Below are 13,144 nucleotides of genomic sequence, written 5' to 3'. Positions count from 1 at the left end.
ATAAAGATTTGCCTCATTAATGTTCTTTTCTTGTCATCTGCTATTAAGACCATGCATCATTAAGCTGTCATGGTCTACAAGTTTGTTTGTTTGTTTTTTTCATTTTGTTCTATATGTTTTAGTTGTTTGTTTTGTTTTATACCCAGAGAAGGATTTCTTCACCTTTTCATGCAAAATGCAGAGTTGCAGTGCTCTGACTCATTTCCTGGGAACATACCCCTTCACTGTATAGTCTTGCATTCAACAAGCTCTAAAACTCATGCTTACAATCAATGAAAAATGGCCAGCTGGGTTGAGGGCTCATACTGAGTTTAAAACAGGGAAAACAGAAAATTTTAGTGCACTAGGACCCCCCCCCCCCCATCCACCCAGCCCCAAGGACTGCAGAGAGAAATGTTAAATCACATAGCAAAGCCACATTCTGCTGTGACAGGCCATCTTTTTCAAGTCATCATGTAGTGTTTATTGTTCTATCCAAAGAATGACCATTTAATTAAATGTGTATTGATTTTGGCCATGGTATCCTCATATTGATCTACTATATTCCCAGTGTTGTATATATGGTCTACATAAGGTTGTCATAATGCCATGTTGGGAATGCACCATGAAGTGCATTAGTGTAATGTGAAAGCCGGCATTGTGTTTCTTGTCATTAGAGGGCACCGCTCCTGGTGGATGCTTATGTTCCCACTAATGCCCACTGCTGGCTGTCAGTCCAGCTGATTTACACTAATGCATCTTGGAATGCTGATATTTGTGCCTGCATTTTTAGAAAGAGTTGGCCATTTCCATCCCTATTCAATTCTTATACTTTCCTCACTATTAAAATGCAAGGTTTAAATAACCAAATGACACAAACACTGAACTATAACCATAAATAAAAGAGAACTGGATTGTAATATGTGGTAAAATTGGTTACATGTATAAAATGACATGAGGCTTCAAAAAGACTTACATTCTTTTGTTGATGCTTTACCACTAGTTATGGAGTGAATCTGGCATTGATTTGGGAAATGTCAACTGTAAAACAGTGCCTTGAATTGCCATGTGTGTTCATTTTTAATTTATTCCATTCAGATATATTCCACTAGCACATTTAACATTCATAGGGCAAAGTCCACGAGAGTAAAACTTTATGGATCATTTGAGGTTTACAGTAATTCTGGTTATGCTTGTCTCCAAGTGCTTGAAGAGCAGAACAGCAAAGTGTCTGAGAGGGAGTTAAAATTTCTTTGTGATAAGGCTTAACAAGCAGGTGTGTGGACTATGCTGTTGGGCCTGTCTTACTAGATTTGGCTCTGTATGATGTGGAAATTCAGATCAGTACTATTTTCCAATAAAAAAGTTAAGAATATCTTACCGCTAAAGGTTTACTAGCAAAGTATCAGGACAACTACAATCTAGAACTATCATTTATTTTCTGTAACCTGAACATGTAGAGGTTCTTGGGCAAGTAACTTAAAGCAGTGGTTCTTGGTGCCAGTCCTTGGCAAACCCATGTACAGTGACTTCTGTGTTTTCCTTGTTATCACCCAGCTTATTCATCTTACGAAGGCCTTGCTAATTGGCTGCTGAGATGAATCACATGTATCAGAATTGGCAAAATGAACAGCAGGTTCTTTCAGAACTAGAAAAGGAAACACCATGCCCTCCTGTGAGGGATGTTTGCCCAGACGACTGCAAGTACATTCCCTCTGTTCAAAGTATCCTTGGGGAGCAGCAAATCTCTTAGAACACCACATCTTGTCCACACTGCTGAGTTTAAGTCTCCCTCTGCCCCATCATGGAAGTGTAAAACCATGTACAGGACTAGAGACCACTTTTTCTGAAGTTATGCAGTTAGATATGGGCTTTTGGGCTAGATTGGACCCTGAAAGAGACCCTGAAATTTGTCAAACCAACAGGAAGATATGTTTCCAATCCAAATATCTTTTGAAATTAACCCCAGGTTTTGCAATATATCCACTTAATCGGATAGTTTCTTATGTCTCTCACAGATCAAAGCTTGCTTGTTTGATGTGCACTCACACTCAACCACATTCGACACAAATATTTTCTAGAAACACTTTGTAGGACACAATTATAGTGACTATCCACTTTGTAGTCATGTGCAATTTGTTTAACTCTTTTTTTAGTGGTCAGTTTCTGACATTGAATATTAGGTATTAGACACCTCTTAACCCAGCTGTGACATTAACACATTATAAAACCTTAACAGAACCACTGGGCCTGATACACTCATTACATTGCAAAACTTGGTACCATGGTAGTGTTACTGCTGACAAATTGTGTCTAGTAACATATGGGCTACACTATGTAACTGCACACCTGTAAAATGCACCTATAGGCTTCTGTAAGTGGAATTTGACATTAATTTCTGCTCCAAATAATGATGACCCAATCAAAGTTAGGAATGGTATTCTACAGAGTACACAGCAGTAACTGTGTAACACATAAGCAGTAACAACAAGATTAGGTTAGGTTCCGTCTGTGTGTACAGAGGGTGTGGAGTGAAATTAACAGAGGAGGAGTTGTAACAAAGAAAGAGAACTTGTTCCTCAGTTGTTTTGATGGCCAGTCCTTTCAAACACATGCAATACAACAATACGATGTCAAACAAGTCACTATGGTGCTCTTGTTTCGATGCCTTTTCTTGCAGTCTGTCTGTCACAGTAATAGCTGACTGTAATGTACAACATCATGTTGTTTGAGAATCAAAATGTGTTTGGGAATAGTGTACAGAAACATTAGTCCATGCACTTCCAAAAGTATCATTGTTTTTATCAAAGAGCCGCCACACTATTGTCATTTATTGCAATAATTTACTGATATAAACTCTATAAACAGGATTTTGCACAGCTAAAGTGTGACACGATGCATCTCAAAAGGCCAGATGAAATACTTCATACTTTCACTGTCAGTGTCAAGTATTCTGTTAGTGTATCAGTCAGGCATTATGTGTATGTAGTTAATGAGTTACAGTGTAACTGAACTGAGCACATCTCATCTGTCCTAAGATTCCACAGTTCTGCCAAAAAAATCTTACAATGGCAGTTGCTATGGAAACTAAGACCAAACGGGAGAAGAGCAGAGTCCCAGTATGGAAAGACTTTCCTGTTTTTCTGATGGACTTACAGAGGATATCCTTTTTACATATAATCCCTATATACTGAGTCCTGTTTTCTAACAGTACATCCTGAAGATAATCCATCCAGTTTATGTCTCTGTTCATGTTTATTATTTTCTGGTTGATATGTCAGTGGATAATCCAGCAAGAGAGAGGAAACGAGGTAGGGTCAGGGGTGAAGGTGTTATGAGTGGATTATTGAAGCCCTGAAACATTAAAGCAATTTAGTATCCCCTTGACAATTGTTTGTTACATCCTCTCTCAACCCACATGAAAAATGTATGGGCCATATGGACGAATATCAAAACACTTGCTGTCCGTTATTGTGAAAATGTCTTCTCATGGCTGCACTGACACTTGTTTTTCTTCACACTGCATTGCTCATGTTTCTGTTCGCGATCATGAGTGAGTGAAGATGCCAGTTTATTTTTCTCTCAAATTGGTTCGCTGTACTAGATCTTAACTACTTAATGGATTAAATCATTCTTTCAACCCTTTTGTGCAGTTTTATCAAAGTATACTTAGGCCGGAATTGGATGATAGATGTTTATATTCTGTATTGTCAGGGCGGACACCATGATGCAGGTGTTTTTTGCTTGTTTTTTGTTTGTTTGTCTGTTTGTTTTGTTGTTGTTGTTGTTTGCTTCCTTTCTATGTAGAATTAGTGTTGAGGCTGCAGGCATTATTGCACTGCATCTAAAGAGATTCAGAGTCATTCTGATCTCGGTTTGGTGAATGATAGAGAGAGAAAATAATTTGAGTCTGAGAGGTAACAGTTAGCTCAGGCTTGGGCACAAAGAGAAGATCTTTCCCAAACCAGTCAGTACAAAACCCGCCAACAGGACGAAATGTGCTACCTTCACATTCCCCCACGTTTTCTTTGATAAAACCTCAAAATCTGATTTTAGTGACATTTGTTTTAACATAATGGGTTGAGATACCATTACTTTTTTTACAGGGCATACAATGGAGCCTATTTTGGCTAGTACTGTACAGGCACAGATTGTTAAAGTACAATTCAATTTCACAGCTCTCCCCCTGTTCCGTCTAGTGCTGAAATATAGTCCCCAGGAGAGATATACTCCAAAGCACATAGCACATAAGAGCAGTCAGCTGCAGTCCCCTTCACTGCTTCTGTCTTAATGGAGTTTGCAACAGGTAGCTGGTATCCCTCAGTTCAAGCCTTGAACAATATACTTTTAATTTATTACAATATTTTCATGTATACAACAATCACTTCTCACTGTTCCTCTAAGCCCCATTTTAGCCATCACTAATGACTAGTTCCCTATTGTCAATCCTATCAATAAATGCTCATTCAAGGCAGCTACACCCATTCTGGCATGCATTTGCCATTCATACGGCTTTGGCACTGGGTGGCTCTGGGTCATCCACACAATCCTGAAGCTCTACTACTGACTCATGCAAACTAAGGAAGCAAATGCTATAGAATGTATTATCACAAATTCACACACACACACACACACACACACACACACACACACACACACACACACACACACACACACACACGTGCACCAGCACACAGACAAGGATGCAGGCACATATACGCACATGCACGTGTTCATATACACACTGACATTCTTATACTAATATACTAATATCAGTTTGTGACTCACCTCTTCATAATTCAAAATGATAAATAATAAATCTTTCAATATTTAATTGTCAAAGAAAATTTTAGAAAATTTTGCACAAAACAGTATGGTTCCCCATTTGCAGTGGTTTGCAGTTACACCACATTGCTTGTAGTACTAGTGCTTTAGGGGAAAATGCGGAAAGAGAAGACTTTTTTTCATGACTTAATAGCTTTGTTGCTTCATTATTCGCCATGGTAACAGAATGCTGAAATGTGTCATCAGCTTTGTGCACGGCTGTTCGCAGTAGGAGTGAGGCTACATCAGCATCAATCCCTGCAAGATGAAGACCTATTACTTCACGCAGCATGTGACGGCCCAGTATTTCACATTTTCCCATTTCCTCCAAAACTCTGGGCACACTGGTGTATCTTAAAGGAGTGTGCCATCTTTCTGCTTCAAAAAAGCATATACATGTGGAGCACCATATGAGCATTTTCATGATCTCTGTAAGGAAGTATGTAGTGAATGGAGAGCAGTGTCAGATTCAGCCGTGATTATCTCTAGACTGAGTATAATAAGTACAGGAGGCTTATTAGAGTTCTCTGTAATAACTGCTTTTTAAAAATACCTTGTTTAAATCTGTCTGATGTGACTATATAAAATTCATATATGAAAGTAGTTCTAAAATAGCAAGCATTTAAGTGTTCAGATGAGCTTTTTGGTTTCATCCTGGCACAGGAACTAATGACAAAGGAACGACTGTCATTTTTGATACTGTGCAGCTCTGACTGCTGCCCTGATCCACTGCCACCAGCTGCAGCCATAATCTGCACTGTTAATGCTCTCTTTAAATGCCATTGTTGGTGTTCTAAAGCTGAAGTAGGTACATCTATCTATCTATCTATCTATCTATCTATCTATCTATCTATCTATCTATCTATCTATCTATCTATCTATCTATCTATCTATCTATCTATCTATCTATCTATCTATCTCTCTCTCTCTCTCTCTCTCTCTCTCTCTCTCTCTCTCTCTCTCATATGATGCAAACTCCTGGCTGTTCTGATCATATTTGGACTTTCAGTCTGGATGTTAGTGTGTAGCCTTCATGAAAATATGCAGAATGCCGCTTCTCTGTGGGTGTCAGATTTAAAACACGTACACACAACTGGGAGGTTTCACCTGAATGACTCGCCAAATTGGAATTTAAAATCAGAATAAGTCAGATGACAGAAATAAATATCACTACTCTCACATGCTATCAGAAATAGGCACATTGTCATGTATCTTCTCTTATTTACCTTTGGGAATTTTTAAAATAATTTTGGCATGAGATATTTTTTCCATATTTTTCCCAACACCTATAATGATAGAAAACAAAGATGCTGCGTCAGCAGTTGAAAGCAACTATACAGTTTTGTGTCTGGATACTGAATCAGCAGTTCAGTCTGTTTTGTTTGTGTTATTTAATGTTGGTTGTGTCATATGTACTAAACACAGAATGTATAAACTGTATATCATACAGTCTATGGGAAAGTTTTTACTCTGAATTTCAGCAGGAGCTTCTGAAGAGCTCTTGAAGCCCACCTGCACTACCCAGGTTTTTGAGTTTTAATATGTTACCACTGCCAGCTTTCTCCCTGTGTTATGCACAGTCTGATTACTAAATAATGTTAGTGTCGATTAACATGTCAGTTTGTTCTGTTAGAGCTATGTAGTTCTGAAACAATATGCCTCCATTGAAAAGGGGACACCATTCCTCAAATAATATTTCCAGTTTTAAAAACAACTGAACAGTGTGAACTGGTAAACTGTTAAGATGTAGCCAGTATATATTGGCCTATTGGTTTGCTTTGGGTCATTCACCAGTTTGACAGTTGAGGGTTTCAAAAATAATTGTGTGGATAACAAACTAAAATATAGAGTAATATTTATTAATACGTAGCATTTGGAGTGGATCAGATAATTGACCATGGGAATATCTCACTGCGATTGGCTGTTTAGCTATCAGTATTGATGAAAGAAAGATAACTAAGACAACTGAACAATTCCTGTTGCAAGTATAGCATGCAGTTTTGTGCTGTTGTTAGACTAGGAAATGTAGTCCAGGAAAGTGGCACAGCAGTTCTGGAGGAGCCACAACACAGCAGAGTGCCTTCTGTGATTTAAAGTGCCCGATTCATCAGCTAATTACTAACCCTTCATGACTGAAATTAGGTGTGTTGAAGCAAGGAAATACTCTAGCCCAGCAGGTTCTGAGGTTTTGGCCTGTTGCAGCTTTCTGCCTGCACATTATTAGCTACTGTATTTTAATGTAAAATAATCTTGTATGTATCTAGATAGATTCTATGTGAGTAACTGCAGTGTAAGAGATGTAGAGATGTTCAAAATTCTTGTAAAGTACACAGCTTCCAGAGAAACAGAACGTTATATTATATATATATATATATAATGTGTGTGTGTGTGTGTGTGTGTGCATGTAAAATAATGTAGACTTATGTAAAATAATATAGAATATATTTGTGTATGTGTGAGAGAGAGAGAGAGAGAGAGAGACAGAGAGAGAGAGAGAGAGAGAGAGAGAGAGAGAGAGAGAGAGAGTGTGTGTGTGTGTGTGTGTGTGTGTGTAAGCTGGAGTGACTGAATTGAATATATATTCAGTTTCGTTTGCTGCGTAACATAACAATATTAATTCCAAGTCGCATTGCGCACTCTAAAGTTGAATCAGCGTGTGTGTAAGAGAGAGAGAGAGAGAGAGAGAGAGAGAGAGAGAGAGAGAGAGAGAGAGAGAGAGAGAGAGAGAGAGAGAGAGAGAGAGAGAGAGAGAGAGACAGCGCCACAACAGAAGGCTGTGTGGAAGGAAGCGAGCACAGCGCACTGAAGCGAAGTGCATGTTCGCATAGGCGACATAACCTAGGGGAGTATGGCATGTGGGCCAGACGTAGTGACGCTGCAGTCGGAAAGCCTGAGAATTACAACAAGCGTCGAGACAGCTTTGATACGTTGAGCCTTCAGTGAATCGCCACAAAGGGAAGAAAATGGTGTATCAAAATAATACCGGCATCAGTTCATCTTCAGTTTCCGCAAGCACAGCGTCCGGGACTTCTATGTTTTTGTGCGTCTCCATTCATCGTTGGAGTTGCAATGAATACGACCTGTCACAGGGCTGAACTCCAGAATCTGGCTGTAAATAATACAGTCACGCTTGAGACTTACATTTAGATAGAGAGGAACAGGACATAGAGCTTGGAGTAGCAGTTCTCCGTTTGGGAACACGGCCGCGGTGTATCTTATGTTTATGCCCGGCTAGACCGTCTCCCGCCCGTTCTTTTCTCCTTGCGTTTGTAAGCTGCCGGCGGCTCACTGACTCGTCTAGGATGCAGGTGAAAAAGCAGAGGTGTTCAGAAAGGAGCTCGGTAGATACGCAACGAGATGACATCAAGAAAAAGACCTCATGCTTCTCTAATATTAAAATATTCCTGGTGTCGGAATGTGCCCTTATGTTGGCACAAGGTACAGTTGGAGCATACTTGGTGAGTGATACGTGGCTTTTCGCTTTTACTTTTGAATTCTGCTACGGACAGCCAAATTGAAGGCCCAAATCTTATAAATAGCGTTCTTCACGCATATGTGTTTCTGAATAAATATAATTGGGATTACGAAGGCTTTTTGCTGAAGACTGCGTGCATACTGTTGAATAGCATATATACAGTAGTTTTACAGTAATCCTGCTTGCCGTAAACATGCGCAGACTGTGACATCAGAAGAATGCTCGTTGGCTGGCATTGAAAAGTTACTAGATGAGACTACAAAAAAAAAAGAAGCTATATTTGTATATTAAAAAGAGGGAAACAAAAGGCTAATCACCAGGGAAGATTACTGTTCAAACAACTTTGTAATCAGCCAATTGATTTGCGATCAACCTAAACTGTTAAATTATTTCGTACAGAATAATATACGTTTGAGAGCACAGGCAGATGTTAGACTCACTAAAATGACCATAGTCAAACGTTTTGTCAAAAATATCAAACTAGTTGTTTAGTAACTAACTGTATTGTAAAGAGATCTTGAATGTGAGATATATACTAAAACTTGTATTTTTATTATTATTACATTTATAAAAATAATAATAATAATAATAATAATAATAATAATAATAATAATAATAATAATATTACAACTACTAGTAGTAGTAGTACATTCGTATCTGGCCAGAAATACACAGAATATTCAGTTGAATTCATCGGTGTTTTCACTATTTCCTAATGCTACCCCATCTAATGCTACCCCATCTGATCAGACTAAGATAAACTCTTCAGCTACCTAGTGACAAGCTTAGTGGCTTTTAGTGGCATAGATGCAATTCCACTGAAAGCATTTGTCTGTCTCAGAACATAGAAATGTATATAAAGTACTTCTTTATACAGTGTGTATCAGTACAAACTTAACTGCAGTGCTCAGACCTTATATGGAGAAGATATTCCAATCCATTCTGTGCCACTTAACCACAAAATATCACAAGAAATGTCTCAAATGGGGCAGATTTGGTCCTGACTGGACTTGTTCCCAGTGGATGGAAAGTCTGAGTTATGAGAAGCATAGCAACACAGCCTGGTTTGAGCCCTTTTCTACAGCTCTGTGACTTAAGGTTATGGATTTTTTCCAATAATGTTTTCACAGATGGTTTTAGCTAGAGTTTTTCTTCTCAAGAACTCTATAATATGTTTGGGTAATACAGATGGGGTGAGGGATGGCATGTCTCTAGCGTCACAAACATCTCAGTAGAGTTGTAAAAAAGAAATATATCTGAAGAATTTTCCAGATGAGTAACTGCAGAGTGCTATAGTAATATATAGTAATATAGAGATATTCAAAACTGTGGTGACGTGTACAAAGTACACAAAGTGCTTCTGAATTAGTAGGAGGAGGGATGGCACACCCCCCCCCTTATATATATATATATGTGTATGTATATATATATATATATATATATATATATATATATATATATACATATATATATATATATATATATATACATATATATATATATATATATATATATGTATATATGTATATATATATATATATATGTATATATGTATATATATATATATATATATATATATATATATATATATATACATATATATATGAGAGAGAGAGGGAGAGAGAGAGAGAGAGAGAGAGAGAGAGAGAGAGAGAAAGATTGATATCTTAAAGCGATGGACATGGTCATCAAGAATTCTCAGGTAGGCTGTGGTGTTTAAATGATGCTAAATTGGTATTAAAGAAAATATCACCCATACCACCACCAGCCTGAACCTTTGATACAAGGCAGCATTGATCCAAGCTTTCATGTTGTTTATGCCAAATTCTGACCCTACCATCCAAATGTCACAGCAGAAATTCAATAGGCTCATCAGACCAGGCAACATTTTCCCAGTCCTTTGTTGTCCAATTTTGGTGAATTCGTGTGAATTGTAGCCTGAGATGCCTGCTCTTAGATGACATGAGTGGCACCCGGTGTGGTCTTCTGCTGCTATAGACCATCTGCTTCATGGTTCGACATGTGCATTCAGAGATCCTCCTCTGCATACCTCAGTTGTAAAGAGTGGTTATTTGAATTACTGTTGCCTTTCTGTCTGCTTGAACCAGTCTGGCCATTCTCCACTGACCTCTGGCATCAACAAGGCATTTTTCTGACTATTCTCTGTAAACCCTAGATGTGGTTGTGCAGGAAAATCCCAGTAGATCAGCAGTTTCTGAAATATGTTTTGTCTGATACATAATATTCAAGTAGGCTATAATATAATATAATATAATATAATATTTAACTTTGCTGTAATATGTCTGGTTATAGCCCTTATAGCTAGTCTTATTTACTGTTGCACTAGAATGACAAATACGATTTCAATTATTAATTGTGATTCATGGATATTATATTTGATATGCATAGTTATTACCCTTGAACACATATGTAAGCTAATGTGAATAGAGAATTGAGAAAAAAAGTTCACAGACTGGCTGCTTACATCAAGCATACATCTGAACTTGTAGATGCTTGCTGACATTTGTTTGGTCAGTGTGGAAGGTGCTCTCTAGTATGCTTTGTGGGAATGACAGGTGATTCCTCAGACTGCTTGAATGAGTACTATCAGATCAGACTGTTCACAGAACACTCAATTAGTATGACTCATTAATGCTCTAATACCTAATATAATTAATAATGCTAATAAGCTATAACTACCATTACTGAATTTTGATAGAGGTCATAATATTAAATGCTTTAATTGCACCCTTTTGTGCTTACATAAAATCTATAAAATCTGGTTTCATTTATAATCAGAGCTTCTGTACCTGCCGGCATTCATTTTATAACCGTTGCTCCAAAGACCAGCCAGTGAAGATAAAACTAAAGCATGAGGTGTCGTCTATGCTACTTGCCCCTCCCTCTTCATGTTAGCTTTGCCCAACAGATGTAGAGGTGCAGCCAAAGTCTACAAACGTGCCCTTGCACAGGCAGAGTATGACATACAAACAAATGCAATCCACACAACACACCATTAGGTTTTATGGGTCTGTGTCACTTCCCATTCACTATGCACCTGCTTAATTTGCATGTGCCTGAAACCAAGCTTGGACAGCTGGAGTGGCTGTCTGACACAACCGTGACACTTAGCCATGTGCAAACTGGCACTCTCCGCCATCAGTAGGATTAAAATAATAAACGGCATTAGAGTTTGAAATGCAAGAGTAATTTAGGGTCAAGAGTAATCTAGGCTCTGGGTCTTAACTCATCTCTTAAGGGTAAGATACAGGCTATGTGCATGATTACTGACACTTTCTGCATAGACCTTGTTCTGTTTATACGTAATTGGCCCTACAACAACATGAACAGTTTTTTAAAGGGACACATCACCCAAAAATGGTAAAAGGTTAATTGTGTATGAGGTGAGACTAAGCATTTGGCTGGATACACTTGCACAATGGTAACCCATTTCATTGCTTTCCTTTCTTAACAATAACATTATTGCTTGGGGATACAGTGCTTCTTTTAAAGTGTGAATTCAGTATAACATTCATGACCTTAATCTGGAACTGTTTTTCAAGCACTGCTACGGTAATAGGAAAGAGTGTAAAAGAAGTTACCCACTACTGAGTAATACTTGAGCCTTAGTTTCTAAGAGCTTTTAGCTTAAAGGCCCAGAGACATGCTGTGTTTGGCAGCTCATTTGTGTCCCTTTTATTCTTAAAACTTCGTTTTTCCATTTCTATAGTAGTGCTGTATTTGTCAGTCTCTCAGATTCACTGTTGAAGCAACCCAACTGCATCATTTAAGGTCAGCCGTTAGGTAAAGTCCCAGATAAACACAAAAGGGGAACACCAAACCAGCATTATCCCCCAATAAGACCTTATGTGTTGGTGTTTCTTTGACCATGTGGCAAAATCCATCACAGATGTTAAGTTTTTGAATGCACTAGTAAGACATCAGTTGTGTTGATAAACTGATCCAATTGCCATTAAAGTGGCATGTAAATGGAGGTCTACATAGCAGAGTAACATGCAATGTGCATGGTCACTCACAGCTTGCAAAATGATATTGATCTCTCAGGTCACCTTATTGTTTACAGGAACCCCAAGCCAGTGTGAAACAATGTTAAAACAGACATGTGCTTTGGTTCCTTTCATTTTAAATATGTGAGGTATATATGTGATGCTAAATTTTGCCTTGTGGAATGCTAACTTTCTACTCTGTTGTCTAGCAAACGCCTGTTAGCAAAGCTGCAGTACAGTGCAGTGCAGTCTTTTTTTGAAGTGATCGAACTGGCTTGTTTTTTTTGTGGTGGCGAACTGTTTAGAAAGGGGGGTTAATGAATGATGGCTATGGGTGGATATGCTCGCTCAGTGGGGATGGGTGCTTCAGCTGGTACGCAGCTAAACATAGCTTGGCAATGCAGATGGCAGACGTCCAGTCTTGTTATGGTGAAGCGGCAGGCCTTGAGTCTGCATTGATCTATGTGGAGAAGCCTAGCTATTCCATCAACAGGTTATGACTTGGCATAGAGTGAGAGAGAGAAAGAGAGAGCGATAGATAGATAGATAGATAGATAGATAGATAGATAGATAGATAGATAGATAGATAGATAGATAGATAGATAGATAGATAGATAGATAGATAGATAGAGAGAGAGAGAGAGAGAGAGAGAGAGAGAGGAGCAGATGGGGATGTGGACAGCTCTGTGATGCCCTCACCTCTTGTCCTCTCGTCACGCTTCCAGAACTGGTGGGCTGCCATGTCTCTGGCCCTGGCAACTGTGATAAGATGCATGCATGCACGCACACACACACACACACACACACACACACACACACACACACACACACACACACACACACACACACACATACACTC

General features: G+C 38.6%; 1 protein-coding gene across 1 annotated transcript in view; it reads left to right on the top strand.

The window, feature by feature from the left end:
- Positions 1 to 7,590: 7,590 nt before the first annotated feature.
- Positions 7,591 to 13,144, top strand: part of slco3a1 (solute carrier organic anion transporter family, member 3A1) — a 41,986-nt gene continuing 36,432 nt past the window's right edge. Inside the window, exon 1 of the mRNA XM_027004601.2 lies at positions 7,591 to 8,261. Within this exon, the coding sequence (XP_026860402.1) occupies positions 8,106 to 8,261 (156 nt within the window). The 5' untranslated portion in view covers positions 7,591 to 8,105. The remainder of the gene's footprint in view (positions 8,262 to 13,144) is intronic.

This window comes from Electrophorus electricus, chromosome 4 (assembly GCF_013358815.1).
Source record: "Electrophorus electricus isolate fEleEle1 chromosome 4, fEleEle1.pri, whole genome shotgun sequence".
NCBI classification, from domain to species: domain Eukaryota; kingdom Metazoa; phylum Chordata; class Actinopteri; order Gymnotiformes; family Gymnotidae; genus Electrophorus; species Electrophorus electricus.
Note: the sequence above shows the minus strand (reverse complement) of the source record. Positions and strands in the feature narration are given on the sequence as shown.